Source organism: Gekko japonicus, unplaced genomic scaffold (assembly GCF_001447785.1).
Source record: "Gekko japonicus isolate JY-2015 unplaced genomic scaffold, Gekko_japonicus_V1.1 scaffold581, whole genome shotgun sequence".
In the NCBI taxonomy this organism is placed as follows: domain Eukaryota; kingdom Metazoa; phylum Chordata; class Lepidosauria; order Squamata; family Gekkonidae; genus Gekko; species Gekko japonicus.
This window is the reverse complement of record NW_015172570.1, coordinates 754,750-776,663: the sequence shown is the minus strand read 5'-3', so window position 1 is coordinate 776,663 and position 21,914 is coordinate 754,750. Positions and strand designations below refer to the sequence as shown.

Below are 21,914 nucleotides of genomic sequence, written 5' to 3'. Positions count from 1 at the left end.
TGGCTCCCTCCCCCTGCCCGCGCTGGCCTTCCTCTCCCCGGGTGCTGGAAGGGATGGAGGTTGGCCGCCAAGGGAAGCCTTGCCTGGGGAGAGGAGGGTCCGGGGTCCGCAGAGAAAGCCACCAGAGGCAGACTTGGGGCTGGCTTCCCTCTGGGGGTGTGTGTGCAGTTTGGCCCCCTAAGAGCTCGCCTGCTCTAGGCGAATGCCTAGTTCGCCTAGTGAGTGAGCCGGCCCTGTGATTTGCTAGTGGAAATCCCTTCCACCTGCAAAAAGAAAAATCCTGGTGGATTCAGGACAGGTTAATACTACTTCTGCTTTCTAAATACTGCTTCCAAATTTACAAAACCAACAGTGTGCACCCCTAAAGTATGGGTGGGGTTACCACAATAAATGTGACTTTACAGCATTTCTTCAGTGATGCCTCACAGGTTACATGTCTTCTCTCTTAACAGCCTAAATCAAGACAATTTTATTTCAGATAAATTTGGGGGATTAAGAGAGTATTGGTAGGTCTGGACTTAGAAGTGGGCTGCTCCCGTCCCTCATTTCTGTTGATGGGTGGCTTGTTGCTTTAGCAGACTTATTATTGTTCTGTTACTTAAATACATAAAGATATTGTAATTCTGATGTAACTAATTTTGGTCAATTATACACCATTTTAAATAATTCTACACAGTTCTGAAATGACAGAACATATTCCTCATCCTATTCTTAACATTTGCAAAAAAAAAAAAAGTAGGAAATCATGACGTGGTATACTTTAATTTCATGATAGTTTTAATCAGGTAATTGCAGGAAAACATTGAAACTTAAAACTGTTTATGATATTATCCAGTATGACAACTTACAAGGGTATGATAACAGTTAAACTTGTATGCATATTTACATTATGTACTCAAGGTAACCAGCTATATTCTTATACATAAAAGAAATACATCTATTTTGTGGAATTAAAACTAAAATCTACGTCATTTAGTAGAAAGATATAGCATTTAAGATTTTAATGGAAATAATATACAAGTGAGGCACTTTTTGAGGTCAATAGGGCAGAGCAAATGGCACAAAGCAAAAAAAAAAAAAGAGGCAGTGTTCACAAACAAAAAAGGGGGGGAAACCCTATGTACAGGTTATACTGCAGCGCCCAATACAAAGTTTTTCCACTATGTGTATTTGAGTTCTCAAAGCTAACCACAACTATTGCAATTAAGAAGCTTTCAGGGGAAGAAAAATGCCATTGAATGCTACTTAATCAGTGCATCAAAAAGCATATGGAAGTTTTAACCACGAGGCTGCTGATCGTTAATAGTACTAACTGGACTAGTGAACCATCTTCCTTTATTCTTCTCCCAGAAGAGCATATGCACCACTGGGGCATTCTGTATAGAGAGTTTTATATTTTCCTAGGAGGCTGAAAGTGTAATACAAACAACTGTGCATTATTTACATAGGAGTTTAAGATTTTCCTCCACTGTACACAAGGAAATATTACCTAAGGAAGAGACTGTAGGAAGAAAAATAGGAATGTCACATTCCAGTGTGCAAAGCATGTTATGTGCATTTTGTAATAGCTTAGCTTGGCTGATGGAAAAGGAGTGAAACCTATGGAGAGCACAGACTCTGTGCTCTAGAACTGCATTTCTCAAACTTTGTGAACTTTAAAATTGACTGTATTTTCCCAGATCCCACAAGAATCTGTATGCAGTATTGGGATGCACTAGTACCAAAGATGCTCTTTAAAATACAACAGGATCAGTCTGAACTTTTTAAAATCCATGCACAAGGAACCAGCTTAAGAACAAAACAGAGCGGCTGTGTCTGAGAAACTTTCTTCCCAAATCATTTTGCTGTGACGAGGCAGTGAGGGTGCAGATCACTGAAGGACATTCAGTCCTCCCAGGCCATGGAAGGTGAAGGAAAAGGTGCAGTCCCCCTCAGAATCCCATCCTTCCGTTTAACTTCTGATACATATTCCAGGTGCTCCCCATACCTAAGAAATCCCACCAAACACTTTGAGAATTACTATTCTAGGTATTTCTGCATGAAATGGCTGCAAGTTTATTTTTGTCACTTAAAAATGCAGAAGTCTTAGAAAGCTAACTTTGTTAGGGAGGGGATCTGATACACTTCAAGTATTAGACATGGCCACTTTTTGTACTTTTTTTTTTAAAATGGGCAAAGTACATCAGAAAGACAAAGAGAGCTGTTTTTTTTCAACTTCTAATTATATTGATTTTGGACTGAAGTGTTTCCATTTCAGCAACTAATACTTCTCAAGTTATAGTCCTGCACCTCCAACACAACACAACACAACTACTTTCCGCTTAATGGCATATGGACAAAACAGCTGTAAATGTCAAAGGATTTCTATCCCACTACCATTCTGAAACTATGTTTTTAGTCTAATACAAGAAAGAAACTTGTTGGCTACACATTAGACCAACATACATTTTAGAATGTAATTTATTCTTAAGTTACATGATAGAAGTAATTATTTCTAAATCATGTTTGTCCAGTAGGTGGTATCCAAGTGTTTCAGTTGTTTCAGCTCACATCAAACACCCCCCCCCCCCCAATAGCAGCTTTCACCAGGCTGGGAAGCGAACATTCTCTATTTGTCTTCGTGCCTCCCATTACTATATCCCTTGAAAGTCTTTCTTTCCTTTCTAAAAGAGAGGATGAAAGACAAAATATGCACAAAGACTACAATCCCATTTAGAGACAAACACATGAACCCCAATGAAATCAATGAGATTAAGCACATAACTCTGCCCAATGTCAGGAATAAGAATCAGTGGAGTGAGAAATGGAGCTCCAATGGTTGGCTCCAGGGATGAGTGACAACAGGTTGATAGTAGAGCTCACATTTTGTATGTAGAAAGTCCTAGGCTCAACCTCTGGGATCTCTATAGAGAAAGAATTTCATGGGTAGTGCTTGAAGAACCATTGCAAATACTGGCTGAACTGAAAGCTTTATCCAATAGAATATATCTTATCAGATGTATAATTTGCCCACACAAGGTCAAAATGGATGACAGCACATCCATGGAGACATGGTACTATTTTACAGCTTGATTTTTAATGGGAACATGGTATGTGGTGGTGGGGAGACAGCCCCTCACCTTCCATAGTTCGCAGCAGGATTGGGCCCTTGCTGTCATCTGAAAAGTTAAAAACCAAGTTTTAAAATGACAACACATCCCCATGATAGACTTGGGGATGCAGTATCATCTAGTTTGGCCCTTATTTAAGAAGTTCCCCTGAAAGCAGAGTTTAAACCAGCAATCTTGGCCTACATCGCACAACCTATGTGATTAGATACTGAACCAATACATTTTTTCCCCCAAATTATGTGTATTAATCGGTATCTTTTGTTTTGTTTTAACAAATCAGGAATAACATTTTTCATGAATAAAGAATAGTAAATATTTAGCAGCAAAGTGGTTAAAATACAGATTGAAAATATAAATGCACATTTCCAGTAAAATATTAAAGCATATAAGATTTCATATGAAATACACTACAGAAACCATGAGTAGCACTATGCTGGTTAGTGCTTGTAGGAAATTGTTAGACTTGCCTCTTCCCAAAGTACACACACACACACACACACACACACACACACACACACGTACATACATACATACACACTTGATACAATTCTACAGGACTTTTCTGTACAGCCAGCAAGTTCTTTTCTGGGACTTGTTGATATCATACTTATTTTGAATTAAGAATAAAACATTTTAATAACTGTTATTGACAAGGTACAATTCTTAAGCCACCAACAAATGCAGGTTATTTCCCTCAATTTTTTTTAAAGTTAACAGTCTGTCTAGGTAACCAAGTTTAGCTGAATATATGAAGCATGAAAATCAACTGGGGTAGCAGCTTTCAAATATATAAACTGTAAAAAGAAACTGCTTAAGACTGCTGCTACAAGTGTCATAATTGCTGATTTAGGTTATTATCCATTCAGTTTTTTAAAGTACAAAACTAGAAAGAAGCTCTTAACTTCTATAGTTATCAATATATTTGTCTTCTTTTCAATGTGAAATAATACTTCAAGATGATCTATGTACACAATTTTGTCAGTTCAAGCTGTCATATAAATATAAATGCTTTTCTTTAAAAAAGTATTTTACAGATAGTGTTATATACAGCTGTTCAGTGTTTGATCTGGGCTTGAGAAAGTGAAGTACAGGTGAAATTCTATAAGCCAACATGTATTCAGAAGGAAAAAAACCCAATAAACACATAACTTTCTTAAAAATGCATAGAAATAAAAAAGGTAGTGTGAGATTAACTATATAATAGTTTTAATAACAAGAACATATTAAGGACATTTTTTTACCCCCCCGATTATCTTCTAGAATGAATGACAGCTTCACTGCTTTAGAGTTTTATTCATTAAAAACTTTTATGTTCAGCTATGCTGCTATACCATGTGATAAGATGACATTTAAGAATTCCCCAGAACGGCAAAACACAGCCAACTGTTAAGTTAAATATACATTATTAATATGCTACAACAATTTAGTAACAAAGTAAAACCCCTTTTCATTCACAAGATATGCATTCAGTTTTCCCTTCCTGTGCTACAGTTTGTCCTGCAGAATATTTTTTGATAGGCAAAACCTAATGAGGCTAAAATTAATGGAAATACTTTTGCTCCCATTGTAGTTTGATGAAAAAACTGGCAGCATGTTTAACAGAATAGTAAATAAATTATTTATGAAGGTTTCCCTAAATATTTGTCACCAACAATGATTTTGGGAAGAACACTAGAAGAAAATTTGCTGGTTAAGAGGGGAAAAAATCCTTTTGCCATTACAGAAGCATTTATATATATAAAAATAAAATGTTATGTTCTCATAACAGCATTAGACAATTACACCTGTGCTTAACAAAACATTGGTCACGCAAGACTATATGAATTAATTTTAAAGGCTTTCTGATTACCAGAATGTATAGAGGGAACTTGATACAAAAATGTAGTTGAAGAGGAAACAGGATTTAAAGTACTGATTTGTTTATCTTGAATAGAAATGCTACTAACTTAATTAGTTAAATATTGAGGAATACTATCACGGAATGTGACTGGAAATACAGCCCATAACTGCTTTGCAATCGGAAGGGGGGGGGAGGGGGAAGGATTTAATAATTCGTACCATATATTTAGTTAAATATAAACATTTGTTATTTATACATAAAGTTGCTTCAAAAACTATTTATAAGCAATTTAGTTGCACTTAAAATCAATTTTAGTTTCTTGCAGTCACCATATTAACTTTCCTTAGTTTTAAATCAGCTGTCACTAGTGCAGGTTTAGTTGAACTTTCTGTCAAATAGATTATTTCAAAAAGCCCCACCCCAAATCATCTAAACCACAAAATGTACACATTGCAGAAGTTGATCCCTTCTAGTACTGACTGCAGTTCATACTTATTTCAGCTACCAATCATAAGAAAAAGGTGTTCCTTTTGCAAGAACTCCTTCACATCTTGCACCATGCACTTAAAATCAGATCATTAGGCATGGCCAACATTCTTAAGTTGCAACAAGTTCTGCTGCTTCTTCCATAGCAGGCTCCTCATTCATGACAGGTTTTCCCTTCTGCTTGCCACATGCTTCCATGAGTTAGACGTATCCTGAAAATAAAGACTGGTCAGCCCCATATGGCTTCAGGCTGGTTCATCCCGCAGCTTTATGCTTTCCTCCACAACATCCACAGACCTCGCCACAGTGGTGGCATGCTCTCAGGGGCAGATAGCAGCACATACACGGCGCAATGAATGACAAAGCGACAAGGGCGAGCCATCGTAAGCAGAACTTGTCGTCACTTGTGTCACATGAACAAGGGTCAGAGAAATCCCCTTCAGAGTCTGACATGCAGTGATAGAGCATGCTCTCGGCACAAAGCATGCAACTAACTTGGTATATGCATCTCTTAATAGGGTCTGGAGCATCCTGACATTTGCCTCGACCGTTCTCTTCATGATTAAATCTTTCCTGGCAGTATACGCAGCGGGATCGCTCTCCATCCTCTTTCCTCCTTTTTGATTTTTTTAACTTGAAAGAAGAAGGTTGAGTTTTAAGTACCACAGAACCCTTGGAGTCTTTGAGTGAATTCAACTTAGTCCCATCCCCAGATGGGTACAAATAGTCTGATTTTTTATGGTCTGTTTTAGGGCACTGCAACGAGGAGTCTGCATCCTCCCTGTCCAAGTCATTTTTCCACATGTCAGGGTGCCTATAGTCTGCATAGCGGCGTATTAAAATATCACGAGGGTTTATTCGAACAATTTCCTCTTCATCTTGAAAACTGACATTCCTGATTGGCTTCAGGTGTACCTGAAAAGTGAGGAAGAAATAGAGACACTTTGTCTTGTGTGAAGGAGCAAAAGAAATCACTACATGAGTTGGTGATGATTCAGTTCTTTGCTACAATCAAGCTATCAAACAACAGCACTTCACTCTTTTATTAGGTGGAGTGAAAAAGCTTGTGACAAAGATGTTTTATGAAATGCATTGATATCTAATGTTTACAAACAGCTCTGTACAGACTAGGCACCAGTGCACCAAAATATTTGCAATGCTGACAAGTCCCTGCCTGAAACTCACAATCTAAATCAGACAAGACACATGCAAATCATGAGGGGTAGAGTGGAAGGTCAAACAAAAATAAAAGGAAAAGCTGTGAATCTGAAAGAAAAATTAAGTATTGGAGGAGTGGTAATTCTAATAGCTGAGTGCTACAAACAGGAAAAGGATGGATCCAAGGCAGTCTTTGTGCAAACAGAAGATACAATGGGAGTGGCATGTCTCCATTTTCTGCAGATTTTGCCCTTTTAGCTGCCGCCTGCTGTGTGTGTGTGTGTGGGTACCGTGTTTTGGCAGTTTCACTCTTATTTGACTGGCTAATTCCAGAAGACGGTGCTGCTTGGCCCCATGAGAATTATACTATGGGGTCCTGCAGGATTCCATCTTGTCTCCCATTCATCTACGTGAAAGGAGATTTGGAGTAAGGCAGCACCAATATGAGGATGGCACCCAGCTCTATTTCATCTTAGTAGCTGAGGCAGGTGGGTCTGCAAAAGTTCTGAACAAATGCCTGAAGATGGTAATGGATGAAGGCCACTAAACTGAATCTCACCCCAGACGAGACTGAGGTGCCACTGGTCAATGACAATGATGTGTGAGAACTGAGAAGTTACTCTGTCCTGAAGGGGGCAGCACTGCCCCTGAAGGAACAGATTTGTAGCTTTGGGATACTTCCAGATCCTGACTTACAGATGGAGGTCCAGATCTCTTCTGTACCATGTAGTGCCTTTTATCATCTGTAGCTGATATGCTAGCTATGGCCATATCTCAAAAAAGTGTGATTTGGCTGCATCTCTGATTACATCCATATTAAATTTCGTAATGCACTTTATGTGGGTCTGGCTTTGAAAACAGTCTGGAAACTTCAGTTTGTCCAAAAAGTAGGAGCTAGTCTATTGTTAGGAGTGGGAGATCGTAAGTGTATCATCCCTGTACTGAAAGATCTATAATGGTTGTCCATTTCCTGAAGGACTGTCTCCTCCCACATTGTCCAGCCTGCTAGTTAAGATCTATCCCACAAGCTCTGCTCTCTGTGCTCTTGACTTCAGAGATGAGGCAGGTGGCAACCAGAGACATGGCTTTTTCAGTAGTTGCACCTCACTTACAGAATGCCCTTAAGGCTTGCCTGACACCCACTTTGCTTTTTCTTTAGGCGCCAGGCCCAAATATTACTGTTCACCCAGGCTTTAATTAAGGGGCCGATCTTTTTAGCACTATTTTTAGTCAAGAAACATGTTATTTTAAGCTGTCAGTGGTCTGTTTTTATGGTTTATAGTTTTACTAGGAATAAGGCCCATTATGGAAATAAATATAATGAGCGCTAGAAAGAGGCTCTGGGCAGGTGCCCTGGCCTTGGGCACTCAGCATCAATTTGCTGTGGTGACCTCAGCAGGGCATAATGACATAGAGCTTACTGTTTTATCCAGGGGAACTGATCTCTGCAATCTGAAGAGCAGCTGTAATTCTGAGTGATCTCCAGTCCTCCCCTGGAAACTGGCAACAGCGGTTCCCCAGGAGGAAATGGCTGGTTTGGAGAGTAGAGTCTATGGCATTGTACCTGTCTTGGAAGTGGCAACCCTATCTCCTTCCCAGCCAACCATCAAAGTACAGTCTCTCTCCTCCTCAGTGGGGACCCAAGCAGGAGGAGAAGCAACCTCAGCAGGGTATAATGAATCAGAGTACATCCTGCAAAGCAGCCATTTTCTCCAGGGGAACTGATCTCTGCCATCTAGAGAGCAGTTGTAATTCTGAATGATATTCAGCTCTCACCTGGAGAATGGCAGCAATGGTTCCCCAGGAGGAAATGGCTGGTTTAGAGGGTGGAGTCTATGGCATTGTACCTATCTGAGGTCCCATTCCCCCTCAAATCCCACCATCTCCAGGCTCCACCCCTCAAATCTCCAGGAATTTCCCAACCCAGAGGTGACAACCCTATTTCCTTCCCAGCCAACCATCAACATACCATCTGCCCCTCTGACTTCAGGTTTCTATTTCTTCTCCTCTCCCCCTTTTAATTTGCAGAACACCCCTGTGAGGTAGGTTATGCTGAAAGTCTGTGAGTGGTCTGAAATCACCCAATCAACTTCGACAAGAAGAACCTGGGTCTGGAAGACCCTCTGAAGTGCTAACTGCTACATCACACTGTCTGTCTTGGGGGACCACCTCAGCAGAGTATAATTACACAGAGCCCACCATTTTCTCCAGGGATACTGATCTCTGCCATCTGGAGAGCAGTTGTAATTCTGAGTCATCTCCAGCCCTCCCCTGGAGATTGGCAACAATGTTTTCCCAGGAGGAAATGGCTGTTTTGGAGGGTGAAGTCTATGGTATTGCACATGTCTGAGGTCCCATCCCTCCAGAAACCCCACCCTCTCCAGGATCCATCCCTCAAATTTCTAGGAATTTCCCAACCTGGAGTTGGCAACCCTGTCTCCTTCCCAGCCAACCATCAACCTACCTTTATTTGCCCCTCTGACTTCAGCTTTCCATCTCTCTCCCCCAACTGTAGCCTCTACCTAGGAAAACTACAGTCTTTCTCCTCCTCAGTGGGAACCCAAGTAGGAGGGAACCAACCTCAGCAGGGTATAATGACACAGAGTCCACCCTGCAAAGCAATTGTTTTCTCCAGGGGAACTGATCTCTACCACCTGGAGAGCAGTTGTAATTCTGAGTGATCTTCAGCCCAAACCTGGAGATTTGTAGCAATGCTTCCCTAGGAGGAAAAGTAGTCTTTCTCTGCAGTGGAGACTAAAGCAGTTATCATCATTCTCCTCTCCCCCTTTGGATCTGCACAACAACCCTGTGAGGTAGGTTAGGCTGAAAGTCTGTGACTGGTCCAAAATCACCCACTCAACTTCCACAGCAAGAACTTGGGTCTGGCAGACCCCGCTCTGAAATGCTAACTGCTACGCCTAGGGTAGCCAATCTCCATGTGGAGCCTGAAGATCGCTGGGTATAACAACTGAACTCCAGACAACACATCTCTCTCCCCCCCCCAGAGAAAATAACTGCTTTGGAGGGTGGGCTCTACTATTCAGCTGAAGCCTCTCCCCTCCCAAACTCTGGCTTCCTTAGACTCCACCACAGAACATCCAGGAATTTCCCAATCTGGAGGTGGCAACTGTAGTCAGGATGGGCCCAATGAGTTCCCCACAAAGGCCTGGAAAGGGCTTCCTTCCTTTGCCTTTTTACTGACAGAATCAAGCTTGGCTGCCTAGCAACAGCCACTGAGGGAAAAGTTAGTCTCACAAGAGCCAAGAAGGAGAGGTGTCTTAGTCAGGAGAGACAGCCGTTTTGGCAGTTTTTTTCTGTGAGGGAAGAGTATCCAGGCTGGCAGTGGGCAGGGGAGAGGAGCGGATCCAGCACTCAGCCAATGGTACATGAGTACTCTTGAGTGGTGGTTGATGGGCCAATAGCTGATGGAGCACACTGCTGGATTTTAATATCTTTTACTATTTTGTTTTTATTATTTTCATTTTATAACCTTAGGTGGGTTCCTGGAGAGGGCATAATATTTGTTCTGAATAAGTAGACAAACAATAAACATTTTAAAAAATATATCTGGAGCAGGAAATCAGCCAGAGAAGCAATGGGGCCTTTGGATGACAAATGAATAAAGGGATTGGCTAAAGGAAGATGGGGAGATGGCAGAAAAACTCAATGACTATGCCCCAACCACTGACGCAGAGGAGGCTGAAATGGACTGGTTCTATGAAAACCTACAACACCTCCTAGAACTAACACCAAAAAAAGATGTCCGTATCATCATAGGGGACTGGAATGCTAAAGTAGGAAGTCAAAAGTTAACCGGAATAACGGACAAGTTTAGCCTTGGAGAACAAAATGAAGCCAGGCAAAGGCTAACAGAGGTTTGTCAAGAGAACTCACTGGTCATAGCAAACACCATCTTCCAACAACCTAAGAGGCGACTCTACACATGGACATCACCAGATGGGAAACACCAAAATCAGATTGACTATATCATTTGCAGTCAAAGATGGAGAAGCTCTATCCAGTCAGTAAAAACAAGACCTGGAGCTGACTGTGGCTCAGATCATGAGCTACTCATTGCAAAATTCAGGCTTAAACTGAAGAAAGTTGGGGAAACCACTAGGCCATTATGAATACACAGTGGAGGTGAAGAATAGGTTTAAGGGACTAGATTTGATAGAGTGCCTGAAGAACTACGGACAGAGGCTCGTGACATTGTACAGAAGTCAGCAATCAGCACCATCCCAAAGAAAAAGAAATGCAAGAAAGCAAAGTGGCTGTCTGATGAGGCTTTACAAATAGCAGAGGAAAGAAGGAAAGCAAAAGGCAAAGGTGAAAAGGAAAGATTTAACCAACTGAATACAGATTTCCAGAGAACAGCAAAGAGAGATAAGGAGGCCTTCCTGAATGAACAATGCAAAGTAATAGAGGAAAACAATAGAATGGGAAGGACTAGAGATCTCTTCAAGAAAATTGGAGAAATCAAGGGAACGTTCCGTGCAAAGCTGGCCATGATAAAGGACAAAAATGGGAGGGATCTAACAGAAGCAGAAGAGATTAGGAAGGGATGGCAAGAATACACAGAAGAACTATACAAGAAGGTCCTTAATGACCTTGACAACCACAATGGTGTGATCACTGACCTCGAGCCAGACATCCTGGAGTGCAAAGTCAAATGGGACTTAGAAAGCATTACTAACAACAAAGCTAGTAGAGGTATCCAAGTTGAGCTATTCAAAGTCTTAAAAGAGGATGCTGTTAAAGTGCTGCCCTCAATATGACAGCAAATTTGGAAAATACTACAGTGGTTACAAGATTGGAAAAGGTCAGTTTACATTCCAATCCCAAAGAAGGGCAATGGCAAGGAATGTTCAAACTACTGCACAATTGCACTCATTTCACACGCTAGCAAGGTCATGCTCAAGATCCTACAAGCTAGGTTTCAGCAGTACGTGGATAGAGAACTGCCAGAAGTACAAGCTGGGTTTCGAAGAGGTAGAGGAACTAGAGATCAAATTTTTGACTGTGTGGATCACAACAAATTATGGCAGGTCCTTAAAGAGATGGGAGTACCAGACCACCTCACATGTCTCTTGAGAAACCTGTATAAGGGTCAAGGACCGACAGTTAGAACCGGATATGGAACAACTGATTGGTTTAGCATAGGAAAAGGAGTACAACAAGGATGTATATTGTCACCTTGCTTATTTAATATATATACAGAGTACATCATGCTAAATGCTGGCCTGGATGAATCACAAGCTAGAATTAAGATTGCCGGGAAAAACATTAACAACCTCAGGTATGCAGATGATACCACTCTAATGGCAGAAAGTGAAGGGGACCTAAAGAACCTCTTGCTAAGGATGAAAGAGGAGAGCACAAAAGTTGGCTTGAAACTCAATATTAAAAAAACTAAGATCATGGCATCCGGCCCCATTACCCCTTGGCAAATAGAAGGGGAAATCATGAAAGCAGTGACAGAATTCATGTTCCTGGGATCCAAGATCACTGCAGACAGTGACTGCAGCCATGAAATTAAAAGGTACCTCACCAAAGACTACTGAGTAAACGTAGCAGTCATGGGATAAGAGGAGGACAGGTTCTCTTATGGATTAAAAACTGGTTAAATGACAGGAAGCAAAGAGAAGGAATAAATGGACAGTTCTCCCAATGGAGAGGATTAAGCAGTGGGGTCCCACACAAAGTTTGGTATTAGGGCCAGTACTATTTAATTTATTCATAAATGATCTGGAACTAGAGGTGAGTAGTGTAGTGGCCAAGTTTGCAAATGACACACAACTACTCAGGATGGTAAAAACCAAGGCTGAATGTGAAGAGCTCCAGGAGGACCTCCACAAACTAGGTGAGTGGGCGACAAGTGGCAAATGAAGCTTTATTTATTCATTCAATTTATAGCCCTCCCTCCCCTGTATAACAGGGCCGAGGGTGGGTAACACATTCCATACAGTTAAAATTTTAGCAATCCTACAACACTCTAAAAAAACAGCAACCAACCATACCTAGTAGATACTGCATAAATATCCCAGGAGGGGGATAACTATCTTAAGATCTGTCTGATATGAAGGAAAGGGGAGGGGAAAGAGGAAGAAAGGGAGGCAGGGAGGCCAATCTAAGATGGAAGAACTGTCGCTGCCCTCAACCATAGGTCGAGCAGAACAATTCTGTCTTACAGGCCCTGTGGAACTGCATTTAGGTCCCACAGAACCTGAATCTCGGCCGGCAGAGAGTTCCACCAGGTCAGAGCCAGGGTTGAGGACAGCTGGATGCTCTTTGGGCTAGGGATCCCCAGTAGGTTGTTATCACTAGATTGTAACACTGTTTGGGGGATGTACCAAGAGAGGCAGTCCCAGAGGTATGCTGATCCCAGACTGTTTAGGGCTTTAAAGGTTAACACCAAAAGCTTGAACCTGATCTAATATTAAACCTGGAGCGAGTGCAGCGGGTGGAGCACCAGTGGAATACAGGCTCAAAAGAAAGTTCCTGTAAGAACATGTGCAGCTGCATTCTGGACCAGTTGTAGTTTCTGGTAGCCCTGCTAGAATGAGTTACAGTAGTGTAACCTGGAGTGGGGGGGGGGCAAGAAAGGGACCAACTGCTTAACCTGCTTAACCTGGTGCAGGTGGTAAAAATGCTAGTTTAGCTATATTTATGACCCGGGCCTCCACTGAAAGAGAGGCAACCATAATCATACCCAGACTCCTAACCACAGGACCTCCATCTTAGATGGTTCAGTCAGCTCTGTTTTAACCAACCAACCACAGCCTCCAATCCCTTGGCCAAAATATCTGGGGTGGCATTTGGCAGGCCGCACAGCTGGGTGTCATCTACATACTGGTGACACCCTAGCCCAAAGCTTTGCACCAGCTGTGTGAGGGGGCACATAAAGATATTAAATAACACTGGGGAGAGGATTGCCTCTTGGGGGACACCACGCCACACACCAAAGGGTATCGTGGTGAAACCCTCTCCCCTAGCGCTAGCCTCTGTCCCCGATCCTGGAGAAATGAGACAAACCACATCAAGGCTGTCTCTCGGATCCCCACACTGGTGAGGTGGTAGGTCAACAGATTGTAATCAACCATGTCAAATGCTGCTGACAAATCAAGTAATATCAGCAGTGCTGACCAGCCTTGATCCAGCTGTCTGTGAAGATCATCTGTGAGGGCAACCAGCGCCATCTCCGTCCCATGGCCAGGGCGGAAGCCAGAATGGAAGGGATCCAGGGCTGAAGTGTCATCAAGGAAAAACAGGAGCTGTTCTGCTACCGCTTTCTCAACTACTTTGCCCAGAAACAACAGTAGTTGGATGGATCAGCAGGATGTAATGTCTCCGGGAAGACCCCTGGACAGATTTATAGGGACAGAGTTACAATGTCCACCAGGGGAGCCTGTATTCCATCACCTCTGGCTTTTACCAGCCATAATGGACACAGGTCCAAGAGGCATGTAGTAGGCTTCACAGCACCCAGGCTCCTGTTGATTTCCACTCGTGAGAGCCATTTGAATTGGTCCATTGCCGAACCTCCAGTTCCCATAGTGTATCAATACTGGCAGGCAGGTTCTGGCGGAGCGACCAGACTTTATCCAGAATTAAAAGCTTGCAAAAGCCTCACACCTAATTGTCAGATTACTAGTATTTTGGGTTCCCTCTGGGAAAGAAGTGAATGACCTAATTACCCTAAATAATCGTGCTGGGCAAGAGCTAGCAGATGCAATGGAAGCTGCATAAAATTCCTTCTTTGCGGCCTTCACTGCCATCTAATAGGATTTTATAAACATACTACAAGATGTTCTTGTGGCTTTGTCACGAGTGTCGCCAAACTTGCTCTAGCCATCTAAGCTCCTGTTTCATCCTCCAAAGCTCTGCAGAATACCAAGGAGCTAGTTTGGAATGGAGGGCAAAGAGGGCACCGGGGAGCAATTTTGCCTATGGCTTCAGAAAGACAGCTACTATGCCAATCATCTATCAGGACATCCAACATATTAAAATTGGATTCTGCAGAGCATTCTGGAACCCAATTGAGTCCATCAAGCTCTATGAGCGAGCATAAATCAGCTCGCCACCTATGCAGGGAAGGACTGGCATGCCCAGGCGGGCATTCAGGACAAAGTGGTCTCTATGTTAGGGAATATTAGGAAAATGGTCGAAAATAATATTGTATTGTAATGCCAATATTGTAATGCCCCTGTATAGATCTATGGTGTGGCTTAGTTTGGAATATTGTGTACAGTTCTGGTCACTGTATCACTGTATCTCAAAAAGAACATTGCAGAACTGGAAAAAGTACAGAGGAGGGCAACCAAGATGATTAAGGGGTTGAAGTACCTTCCCTAAGAGGAAAGGCTGAAGAGTCAGGGACTTTTCGGTTTAGAAAAGAGACCCCGGGGGGGGCGGGACATAAGAGAGCTTTATAAAATTATGCATGAGATGGAAAGAGTTAGAAAGATAAATTTCTCAACTGTCCTGAAAAAGAGAACAACCTCATCTAGAGATGGTAGTAGGCAAGACACGGCATCCTGGCTGCTGGTTGACATGGACAGTTGAGAAGCACATGGCTGCATTGAATGAGTACAAATCCCCCAGGTCAGATGGGATGCAACCAAGAGTGTTCAAAGAACTTTCTAGTGAGCTTGCAGAGCCTTTATCTATCATCTTCCAGACCTCTTGGAGGACAGGAGGCATGCAACAAGACTGAAGGAGGGCAGATGTTACTGTAATTTTCAAAAAAGGGAGGAGGAATGACCCAGGAAACTACAGGCCAGTCAGTCTGACCTATATCCCAGGGAAGATACCAGAGCAGATTTTAAAGGGATCAATCTGCGAGTATCTAAAGGACAACTTAGTGACCCGGGAAAATCAGCACGGATTTGTCCCCAACAAGTCCTGCCAGGCAAACCTCGTTTCCTTCTTTGATCGAGTAACGAGCTTACTGGATCGAGGGAATGCTGTTGATGTTGTTTACCTGGATTTCAGTAAAGCTTTTGACAGGGTTCCCCAGGAAGTTCTGATTGGTAAACTAGAGGACTATGGACCGAACTCTAGGATACATAGGTGGATAGGGAACTGGTTGGAGAACCACAGTCAAAGAGTAGTTGTCAATGGCATTTCATCTGAATGGAGGGATGTGTCCAGTGGGGTGCCACAGGGCTCGGTTCTGGGCCTAGTACTTTTCAATATTTTTATAAATGATCTGGATGAAGGTGTGGAGGGGCTACACATTAAATTTGCAGGTGACACCAAATTGGGAGGAGCAGTGAACACCCCAGAAGATAAAGAATTCAACAAGATCTAAATACATTGGAAAAGTGGGCAGATGTGAACAAGATGCAATTTAACAAGGATAAGTGTCAAGTTCTACATCTGGGTAACAAAAATGAGGAACATGCATACTGAATGGGGGATACACTTCTGGGTAGCAGTGTGTGTCTGAACAAGAACTTGGGGTACAAGTGGACTGTAAGTTAAATTTGAGCAGCCAGTGTGATGCAGTGATAAAAAAAGGCTAATGCAATCTTGGGGTGTCTCAACAGAGGCATAACATCCAAATCGCAAGATGTCATAGTCCTGCTATACACTGCATTGGTCATGCTGCACCTGGAGTACTGTGTGCAGTTCTGGAGGTCTCACTTCAAAAGGATGTGGACAGAATGGAGCGAGTGCAAAGGAGAGCGATGAGGATGATCATGGGTCTGGAGACCAAGCCCTATGAAGAAAGGCTGAGGGGCTTGGGAATATTCAGTCTGGAGAAGAGGAGGGACATGATTCCTCTCTTTAAGTATTTGAAGGGCTGTCACTTAGAGGAGGGCAGGGAGCTATTCCTATTGGCAGCAGAAGATAGGACTCACAATAATGGGTTTAAATTAAGAGCGGGAAGGTACCGGTTGGATATTAGGAAGAACTTTTTTACAGTAATTGTTGTACAACAGTGGAATCAGCTGCCTAAGGAGGTGGTGAGCTCCCCCTCACAGGCAGTCTTTAAGCAGCAGCTGGACAAACGCTTATCATAGATACTCTAGGCTGATCCTGCACTGAGCAGGGGGTTGGACTAGATGGCCTGTATGCCCCCTTCCAAGGCTGTTATTCTATGATTCTATAAGTGAGCAGTGACTCACGAAAGCTCATATTCTACCACAAATTTTGTTAGTCTTTAAGGTGCTACTGAACTCTTACTCTTTCCTACAGAAGCAATTTAGGACTGATTTGGATGTGCATACAAAGTAGCATAAATTATTCATGTTTTTTTATTTCATATGTCTGCTTTAACATCTCAAGTGGGGAAGAAAGATCAGTGGGTTTTCCCAACTTGGAAGAAAGATCAGTGAGTTTTGGAAGCCACTTCAAAGTATGCAGATCTCAGATATAGACGAGACCCCCTTTAAATGATAAAGAAACAGGGAAGGAAAATACAGAGTCAGCATGCTTCTAAAATCCTTGCAAATAACCAAACTGCCTTTGTAAACGTGAGCTTACTCACACTGCAAACTATCCTTTCAGCCAGCTACAATCCTCCTCCTAACTCCTCCATGCCTGTAGCCAGCGGGGGGCGCAGCGAGCTGCATCCCCTATCAAATCATCAATGCCCCGAAGTTAGGGCAGGATGAGGAATTGACCAGCTTTCCCTCTGGTAGCTGCTCTGGCCAACAATGCAACACTCAGTCCCTCCTCAGCTTGGCTGGGGGAAAGGGAGAATCCCAAGACCCCAAGCAGTGTTCCCTCTAAGTTGAGTTAGTGTGAGCTAGCTCACAGTTTTTTAGCCTCCGGCTCACACATTTTTGTCTTAGCTCCAGAAGGATGGTTCCAGAGCAAACTAATTTATGCAGTAGCCTAAAGTGCTCACTCAAAATCTTAATGCCAGTAGCTCACAAAGTAGAAGTTTTGCTCACAAGACTCAACAGCTTAGAGGGAGCATTGACCCCAAGGACACTGAGTGGGACCTTTCCAGGGATCGGAAGCAGCAGGGAAGTGATTTACCTACAGCTTTCAGACCCTGCATTGCCTTCATCCTGCCCTGGAGAAGAAGGGAAGCTTGGGGGGGGGGTGCAGGAAAGCCGGCTAAGGAGGATGGTGAGAGAAAGAGAGAAGCCAGAGGGCCAAAGGAAGGAGGGCCAGAGCAAGAGAAAAGCAATGGAGATGAACTGGGGAGGGGGTTCAGGTGGAAGAAATCCTTCCTGGGACCCAATCTCACACATCTCCTCCCTTCTTAGAAGGCTTTCCTGAGACAAAGTCCTGTTTTCTCAGTGCCCCGCTCCACAGGCTTGATTGCAATGCACCTCCCCCCCCCCTGCTTCTGGATGACTTCCCCCCACTGAAGGAGAAAGGAGGGTTTAATGCTCACACCTGCAGAGGTGACAATGGATAGTACTTCTGCAGTGTTGGCTCCTCACCTGCAGAATGCCCTTCCTAATTTCCTGGCACCCCTTTTAGGCACCAGGCCACAACATTTTTTTAACTTCTACTTTTAACTAAGATCATTTAACTTTTAATTTTTTTACAGTTGGTGTCTAGCTTTAGAAATGTTTTATGATGATTGTTATAGGTTGTTGAATGTTTTATGCTATTTTTATGCACTGCCCAGGTTTTTGAATGGTCTGTTAATTTTAATGATTTTATGTAGTTTTATGATTTTATCATGTTTTGTCTTTGTGACAGCAGATACATTTTCTAAATAAGAAAGAAAGAACATTTTAAAAAGGTGCAGAAATAAAATCTACTTCTATAACCTAGGCTTGAATTATTTCAAAATGCTTTATGAAGAAGCAATATGATTACTGAAGTACCTGACAAACAAATTCATTCGTAGTGAACTTAGTGGGATGGAACTCATAGCCAGTTACCAAAGAAGGTGTTCAGTTAACTGGCAACTAAATGCAAATCCACAAAACCAAGGCAGAAATAACTTTTCCATAGCCTTCTAAAGCATTAGTTGGTGATGACAGAAACATCTTTCACTACTAATGAAAATAAGTTTGCTATAAAGTTTTAGTTTATGAGCAAAGATTAAAAAGCAAACCTTTCCCATCCCTGCCAAGGGCAAAAACAAGACACTCCATTATAAGGCAGAGCAAACTTCTGCTGTAATGTTTGAAATTCATCATGACTGACTTGGCTCTAAGTAATAAAACTTGTAATTGGTCACCTTTGTCAATTACCAAAAACATATAAACAGCAGGAACACGTTAAATAGGGAAATTATGAAATATTTAAGTAAGAAGACATTGTCAATTAAAACAGCCATATAAGCCTAAAGCTTTTGTAATAAAATGCTCTGAACTTTGGTATAACTTGGTGTAACTCAAAGCTTTTCAACTCAGAAAGAAGAATGCTAGGACAGGGAGATACAGCTCTCCGTAATTAGACGTGGAGTGTGTTATATCTGTCTTTTCCCCTCCATGATGTCAGGTAGCCCTGTCATGGCATTGGTATGTGGGGTTAATGCTCTCCTCCACTTTTCCTGACTGCTATCGCGGCTTTGACCTTGCCTTCTCCAGCTGTAATGAGACGGCTGGGAACCTTAACTGCCTTCCAGCTTTGCTGCTTGCTTGCTGCGCGCGCGAAACTTAACCATTGGCTTTTGCTTCGGGGGAGGGGGGGAGTTCGAAATCACTATAAGTCAGAGGCCCATATACTACAGGCCATTCTTGACACAAGCTGTATACTCGTACTTTAGTTATGGACTACCAATAAAACCACTTATCTTCTCAAGAAGCCTGGGTGTGATCCTGCTAAGGAACTTGACAAAGTGTCAAGAATCATCATCCCTTGACTCGTATCTCTCTGCTGGGCTGGCAAAAGCCATGCACAGTCTGTTGTTCCATCGCATGGTGGATGTACATATGAAAATGGTAGCAGATATGGTAGTGGAAAGTGCCATCAAGTTGCAGCCGATTTACGGTAATCCCGTAGAGTTTTCAAAGCAAGAGTCTAACAGAGGTGGTTTGCCACTGCCTGCCTCTGTATAACTGGACTTACTTCATGGTCTCCCATCCAAGCAATAATCAGGACTGACCCTGCTTAGCTTCCAAGATCTGATGAGATCAGGCTAGCCTGAGCCATTCAGGTCAGGGCAGTAGCACATGGATGATTTACATACTTAATTCTATACACCAGTGTACAATGGACATTTCCCTACATTACAGGTGAGCTACCTCAGGATAACCAAATGTGTACCACTTAAAAGCACATCAGGGATGCTTCAGATTTATGATAGTATATTGTATGTTTAAAGTTCTAAAATATTTGAGAGAACTTTAGGGAAGGACAACTCATTGCTTTAAATGCCTGCCTGCATTTTAGTTCCCCAAACATGCAAAATCCAATTCACCAATTATACCCCTTCCACACACAGAGATTTGCATTTACTTTTATTTATATTTTAGCTGCTTTTGGGCACAAGCACTGTTCAATGTTGCTTCCCGTAAAATCCTATGATATAAAATCAAGAGTCCACAGGTTTTGGCTTGGCTTTTTAGCCAAGCATAATTTGTGGTTATCAGTAAGCCCTCTGCTACCACAAGTCCACTGCTCATGCCAAAGAACTCAGAGGAGCTTCTCACACTGCTTCTGAATATATAACATCTGCCAGGTCCAAAGCTCAGATAGTATGAGATATCTTTTCACAAGTCTGGTGTGAGAGTAGGGTTTTTTATGTTGTGTTAAGCACCACAAACACATTTATGAAGGTCCCATAAAATACTACTTGATTGTCAAATATTGACTGAAATGCTGTTGGCGGAGCTGCTGTGAAGTCTTGGTATGTTTATAAACATTCTAACTTCTCAAGAGGAAAGCTGAGCATAACTGCTATGAAGTGAAGGATTGTTTGGCTAGTAAAAGCTCACACAATGTCTAACCCAGGAAAGGAATAGGCTGGGGGGACAGAGTGAGAGGTTCTGGGTTTTTTAATTCTGGTAATTATAAAGAGGAAATAAGAGGGTATGTGGCAAAGGAACCATAGGAAGAGGGACACCAGAGCTGACAAGTGGTTTTAACTTCCTGATGGAATGATAAGAAGGAAAAGATAATGAAAAGAGAGGTAGAAATACTCCTCACCTGGAGTTGGGAAGAAAGGAAATACAAGGTGAGAAGGTGAATGAGATTTTACATATTGAAAAAAGAAGTCAAATTTCTGTTAAATTGGTTTCTTACTCTGGAACACACAGTAAAAGATCTGCTTTTCAAGTTGAAGATTTATTACCTGGTTTGGCTGGCTGTGGAAGTAGGATGTTCTTGAGTTCAAATCTTCAAAGGTTGAGGGTCTTATACATGAACCTTTGTAAGGATCGTTACTTGCTATAGGTTCATGCTGGAAAAGATGATCTTTCAGTAGCAAACTAGATGTGTTTTCTGGAATTGCCTGGAAACAATAAGAAATATTTTTCTTTTTGCTGTACTTCTGATGGATCCCTATTTAAAGACATATATTAAAATCAAAATAATGTGCATGGTACAAATATTTTAGTATAAACAAATGTTACAGAATATTTATCAGAAGTAACATTGATAGAGTATGAAAAATAAAGGTTTTTTGTTAGTACACATAAACTCGAGGACAACACTCCCTAAAGAAATCTACTTAACATATAGATCATAAAGATACAAATATATCTTAGTTGAGAATCAACATTGACATCAATCCAGCTGTACAGTTTCCATGATTACATGGTATGGATATGGGACCACACAAAATCCATCTTTTCCTAGTTGGCTATTTAAACATCTAGGGAACAGTGATGTGCAGATGATTTGCACATGATCCTTTTTTCAAAAGTGGCAAGCAACAACTAGTACTAAAGTGATCTTGCAATTGGTCGGTCTCTTGACCACCAACCAACAGTAGCAATTGATCCTGGCAGATCCATGAAATAGTGTAACTGCACTTGGCCAGGGCATGTGTTTCTGTCTCCCGTCTGCCTTAAAGATCCATCAGAGCAGGCAGCGGGTAAACACTCCAACCCTTATTTGTAAGACCACAGTTAGGACAAGAATTTCCATGGAAGTTAACTCTTCACAAAGGCCAGAAAAGAGATTTTTAGGCCACATCTAATACTACTACAGATGTTTATAGAGATGGCCATACTTAATGTGTAAAAATCATTGCACAAAATCAATTTCTCAGGGAAGATACTCATTCTATGAATTGGGCAGGTAGAAACTGTCTCTTTTCTTGTACCCACCAAGTGTCAAGTGTTTTAAGGAGGTGGGTGGAGCCAGGGAGGCTTTTGCCCAGAAAGGCTTCTGACTAACTATTGGAAATTTGATTGGCTATACAGATTTTATAAAATGTTGCTTTGGCAGCAGCT

At 42.1% G+C, this 21,914-nt stretch overlaps 1 protein-coding gene across 1 annotated transcript in view; it reads right to left on the bottom strand.

Moving 5' to 3' along the window:
* Positions 1 to 4,976: 4,976 nt before the first annotated feature.
* The window catches only part of SPRED1 (sprouty-related, EVH1 domain containing 1), a 111,774-nt gene continuing 94,836 nt past the window's right edge, over positions 4,977 to 21,914 (bottom strand). The window contains exons 5-6 of the mRNA XM_015421354.1: positions 20,810 to 20,968; positions 4,977 to 6,351 (exon numbers count right to left, since the gene is read on the bottom strand). Coding sequence (XP_015276840.1) covers positions 5,692 to 6,351; positions 20,810 to 20,968 — 819 coding nt within the window. The 3' untranslated portion in view covers positions 4,977 to 5,691. The remainder of the gene's footprint in view (positions 6,352 to 20,809; positions 20,969 to 21,914) is intronic.